A 5,458-nucleotide genomic window follows, 5' to 3' on the forward strand; every position below is an offset into this window, starting at 1 on the left:
ATCCCTAAAACCCCTCCATAATCCAAAGCCCCAACCCTAACCACTAATGGTAACTTAATGCATCAAGATCCTCATTAAGCACCAAATCCTTAGAGTTGCACCTCCAAAGTTTCAAGAAAGATTTCACACTCCAAAGAGACCATAAAAATCGTGGGTTTATGGACTTGCATGTCTAATACATGCCTTTTCCATTACTTAAGTCAAACAAAACATGAAAACATGGGACAGAAACAACAGATCTAGCCAAATAACAAGAAAAGGTTGAGTCTTGGACACTAACCAAGGTCCAAGAGATATGGTAGCAGAAGAAATGATGCTTGCCAAGCAACCACCTCACCAAGAGCTGCTTATCCTTCTAAAAATCACCAAAAAGCACCAAGAATGAGCTCACAACTTCAATGGAGACTAGGATTAGGGTTTCTAAGGTTGGGAGGAAGATGGAGGCTGAAACCATAGCCTTAATGTTCCTTATATAGGGTCCAAATCCCAAAATTAGGGTTTTCACTAAAACACCTGCCACATCGTGGTGCCCCAACGACGTGTCGTGGCGTGTCATTTAAATCTCGCGACCCAAAATGTTCTGCCACATCATAGTGATGCTCCACCACGTCATGGCCACCCTTATAAAATAAATACAAGAAAGTTGATTCATACTTGGATCGAATGTTACATTTGCTCCAATTTCTCCTCTTCTGTTTCCCGTTCAAATGATTATGAATTTAAAGGTTAGGGTTTATTTTCCCTTTCTCTGCGTTTTTTGTTCTCTCTTTGTCTGAATCTTATTTTGACACCTATTATGTTGATCCAAGACTTTGATTCTAAAGAAAACTCTATATCTGACTCCATCGGTGTCCATCAAGAGTTTTCAGTTGTTTTTTGTGTTCATGTTCTCTGTAATATTTCGGTTACTGTAAGTTATTGTTTCTCTTTACATATTGTTTGTCTCGGTAGTTTCGTTGAATATTTCAATGATATATTGTCTTATGACAAACCACGTTGATTCCAATTAACTCTTTTAGGGAACGGAACCTCGAAGTTCTAAAATAACTCTAAAGAGAACGGAATATAACTGTGATCAAAATTTTGATCGAAAATATGATCTTGATTGCGGGTACATGTTTTTGAAGGTTATAGATCTTCATTGCTATTTTAGAATACCCAATTACTTTCCACTGTAAGTCTTCTTCATTCTATTTGTTCAGGATCTTCATCCTGGATCTCTATGATTAGATCTTCTGTAAGGATATTCTGCTTACTCTCTTTTTTATTAATGTCGGTTTATTGATCTTAGTTCACCATCTTATTTGTTGAATATTCTGATCTCTAGTAACTCAGGTTCCTCTCTGTTTGTTTTGTATTGTGTGTACTCTTTCTTGTTCTTGTTGATTCACCATGACTATTGGTGAAACTCCTGGTGGTTTAGGGACTAAGTCCACTGAAGCACCAGATGTTGATGATCCTTTGTATATTCATCCAACTGATACTGTTACAGGAACTATTAGTTCATTTAAATTTCTTGGAACTGAAAACATTAGGATCTGAAAAGCTCTATGACTAGAGCTTTAAAAGCTAAAAACAAACTAGGTTTTGTTGAAGGAACTGTCACTAAAACTGATAATGATCCTATAAACTCTCTTAAATGGGAAAGAGCCAATGTTGTCATGTGTTCTTGGCTTCTTGGATCCATTTCTGAAACCATTTATACAGGACATGCTGGTTCTGAAAGGTTTGTTGACATTTGGAATAAATTGAATGAAACTTATTTGAAATCTGATGGGTCATTTGTCTTTAATATTCATCAAAAAATTAACTCGTTAACTCAAAGTGGTATATCCGTATCAGATTACTATAATAAACTTCATTCATTATGGAAGGAATTTGATGGATTAACCAATTTAACTGAATGTACTTGTATTGCCTCTACCAAACTTAATGATCATTCAAAACTTATGAAACTTATGCAATTTCTAAGTGGCCTTGATGACTGTTACAATCAGGTCAAGAGTCATATTCTTTTAACTGAATCCTCTTCCTAATGTGAGAACTATTTTTGTTATTATCTCAAGAGAAGAATCTTTTCAGAAAAATGGTTCCATGTCTAATATTTCTAGTAAATCTCAAAATACTAATGTCTTTAACAGTAAATTTAATGACAATAGAAGAAACAAAGGACCAAATCAAAATTTTCAATGTAAACACTGTGTAATTAAAGGTCATACTATTGAAAAATGGTATAAACTCATTGGTTATCTTAAAGACTTTAAACCTAGAAATGGGACTAATAGATCTTTTAATAACCACAATAATACTAATTCTTCTAGTTTCAATAGTTCTGATAGGTCCTTCTCTGGGAACAATGCTACTACCGTTACTTCTGATATGTGTTCTTCTAGTGTAAATAAGTCTGATCTTTGATCCCTCACATAAGAACAGTTCTCCAAGCTTTTTCAGCTTATTGGTGACAAACAGTCAATGGATGAAGTAACTGCAGTGCAAATATGGCAGGTACTTCATGTAATTCTTTGTTTAATAATTCTTGTAAGTCGAACAAATTGGCTGTGGACTCAGGGGCCAATCAACATATGACCTCCTCTAAGTCCAACTTAAAAGATCTTGTTAATGTGTCTAATATTAATCTTAGAGTAGACCACCCTAATAGATCCACTGCCAAAATTCATAAAATAGGGAATATGAGTCTGTTAAACAAACTTACTTTGTTTGATGTCTTTGTTGTCCCTCACTTTAATATGAATCTTCTATCTGTTCACAAATTATGTAAGTATAGTAAATGTAAAGTCCTTTTTGATGAATATAAATGTATGGTGCAAGACTCATAGTCCACGGTGACTGGTAATGAGGGAGGGGGACTTTACTATGTCAATAGTACTCCTTAAGGAAAGTCTTCCTGTAATTATAGTGTTGTTAAATATTTTGGAAAAAGCTTTCCTCATGAAGATGATGTTCCACGATTGGATCATGGAAATGGAGATCATGCTTCACTTCCTCCACCTCCTCCAATAATTCTCCCTGACCCACATGTTCGTCGACTTGAAAAGTTCAAGGTCACTCAAACCCTATTGGCAAGCAAACACGAAGATGGAAAATATGTATGTGCTCACGTATTGAAGATGAAGTTGCATATTGACAGGCTGGGAATGTTAGGTGTCGTCTTCCCAAGGAAGCTGGATATTGAATGGGTTCTTCAGTCACTTCCCGAGTCATATAGTGAGTTCATTAAAGATTACAATATGACAGATCACAACATGACCCTTATCGATCTTACCTATTTGCTCATTGCTGCTGAATCAGAAATGATTTGGCGCACTGGTCAAGCAAATTTGGTTGAAAGATCTACTTCCCAAACTTCCATGGATATTGACAATGGAAACATTGGAAGTCCAGAAAAGTCTTCTCTTCCCAATAGAAAGGGATTGGCCAAAGTCAAACCGTTTGATCAAATGGTAAAGAAAAAGGCTAAGTATGAAATTGTCCCGTGTACCATTCCGAAAGAGTCTATATGTTTCTACTGCCCATAGAAGGGCCATTGGATACGAAGCTGCCATATCTACCTGAAAGATCGCAAGGATAGTAAAGTCAAAATGTATGACTCTACTTCAGGAAAGTCCACTATCTAACTCTATTAAGTTCCTATTTGTAGATTCTTAATACATGATGTGATAAGATTGCATTTTGATGTTTTGTAGGATCGAAGAACAGAAAGGAAACTTAAAGGAAGAGCATGATGAGTCTGATCGCGAAAAGATGGATTTTGACCGCTTGGTTTGATGATCGGAGTTTTGAGCTGCTACTTAGGATTTATGATAGATTGCTTAGAAATATTTAGTAACAGAGTTGTCATTTGTAATTGCGTTGTAAGGACAAGATTTTCCGCAATTTTTATAACTAAAGAAAATTTTGTTTTATCTTGTTTATATACTTTCCTTGCAATGGTATTTGTGAAAATTGATGTTCGTATTTTTAGCAATATTGGAAAATGGATTTGATTTTTTTCTTTTGTGGTAGTGTCAAAGTTTGCCAAATAAGGAAAGATTCTCATCACCCAAGTTTCAATTGGACAGAAACTTGGAATCATGCAACTTGTATTGTATGATGAATGAGAACTTTCATCTTTAGGAAATTAAGACTAATTCCTTGTTCATATGTATATGTGAGTCAAGTGAAGGACTAGGGGATCTAGTACAAATTGTTGTGCACTAGTCCAGGTCCACCACAAAGAACGATCAGACTATTCGTCATGATTTACTAAAAGTTTAGTAAACATGGTTATGCTTACAAGATTAAGTGTAATTCTGAATCATTGAAAAGGGTTTCAATGTATAGCAGAACGGATAAGAAGAATCAATTAGGCAGAAAGATAAAAGTTTCTCCAATCTGAAAGGACAAGAGAGTACTTTAGTATCGTGTTTTATGATTATCTTAATGATTATGAAACCATATCACAATTGATCCTCTTAGGACACTTTAGTACAGTTGTATAACTAAGAAGAGGAAGCGGAAGTTATTGAAATGGTTAAATCAAGAAGGTGAGTCATATTTCATTCCAAAAATCAAGTCTTAGAGTCATACTCCAAGATTGTACCTTGAGTGACATGCTATAAGTAGGTTTATAACACATCATGAAATGTGGAGTAGAAAATGTTTTATTACTCTTGCGCATTTCAAATTGGTAGTTGTGATGTTTTGGATAAAACAAAGACCAACTAAGACCAATTATATGAAGTGTCATTCTTGATAAGAATCTGCACTAACTCTTGAATATTTGTTTGTCAAAGAATATTTCTTGACAAGAGAATCTCATATGTCAAGAGGTTAGTGGGAGTCTTAAAAGATCTTGAAAAGCTTCAAGAACTAATCAAGAATAAGCCTATTGTTTATCACTAGCACACGACTTGAGGTTTGCAACCTATCGTGTTGACATATTATTGTTTCTGTGCATGTTCCAATTAATTTGATTATGCATGTGAGTTCTATGAGTTCTCATATGATTGCATAAGGCAAAGCACCTTGGTCAATGAAAGTACATTGATCTGTATGGGTGAGCTGTTGAACGACCTGGAAGCAATGGTAGGCTCTTGGGCTAATAAATGGCAAGAAATTAAGATTGAACAAGTTCAGTCCATATGAGTTTGAATTTGTCATAGAGATTGTCTTATGATAATGGTTGGAAATAACAAATTCATATGGATAGGTACACATACACCATAAAATCTAAGTGACATAAAGTTTCTCTCCAATTCATGAAAATGATTGTGAGGAAACACTTTCACTAAATAGATTTTGAGAAGATAGCAATTGTGTTAATTGCGTTCTCAAATTCGATTATGATTACGGCATCCCTCTTCATAGTTCGAATTGTGAGAAATGGCAAATAGTCGAACATTCAGAACTTATTGCTGTAAGTTCTGAAAAAGTTTAGACACACATATGAGCTTTCTTA

At 34.9% G+C, this 5,458-nt stretch overlaps 1 protein-coding gene across 1 annotated transcript; it reads left to right on the forward strand.

Annotated features, from left to right (window-relative positions):
* Positions 1–1,550: 1,550 nt before the first annotated feature.
* LOC145140183 (uncharacterized) lies at positions 1,551–2,036 on the forward strand. Its single transcript, XM_079073757.1, has one exon. The coding sequence runs from the start codon at positions 1,551–1,553 to the stop codon at positions 2,034–2,036; it is 486 nt and encodes a 161-aa protein (XP_078929883.1).
* The last annotated feature ends 3,422 nt before the right edge of the window (positions 2,037–5,458 follow it).

The sequence above is a fragment of the Lactuca virosa genome, chromosome 9, assembly GCF_052849685.1.
Source record: "Lactuca virosa cultivar CGN04683 chromosome 9, Lactuca_virosa_CGN04683_v6, whole genome shotgun sequence".
In the NCBI taxonomy this organism is placed as follows: Eukaryota; Viridiplantae; Streptophyta; class Magnoliopsida; order Asterales; family Asteraceae; genus Lactuca; species Lactuca virosa.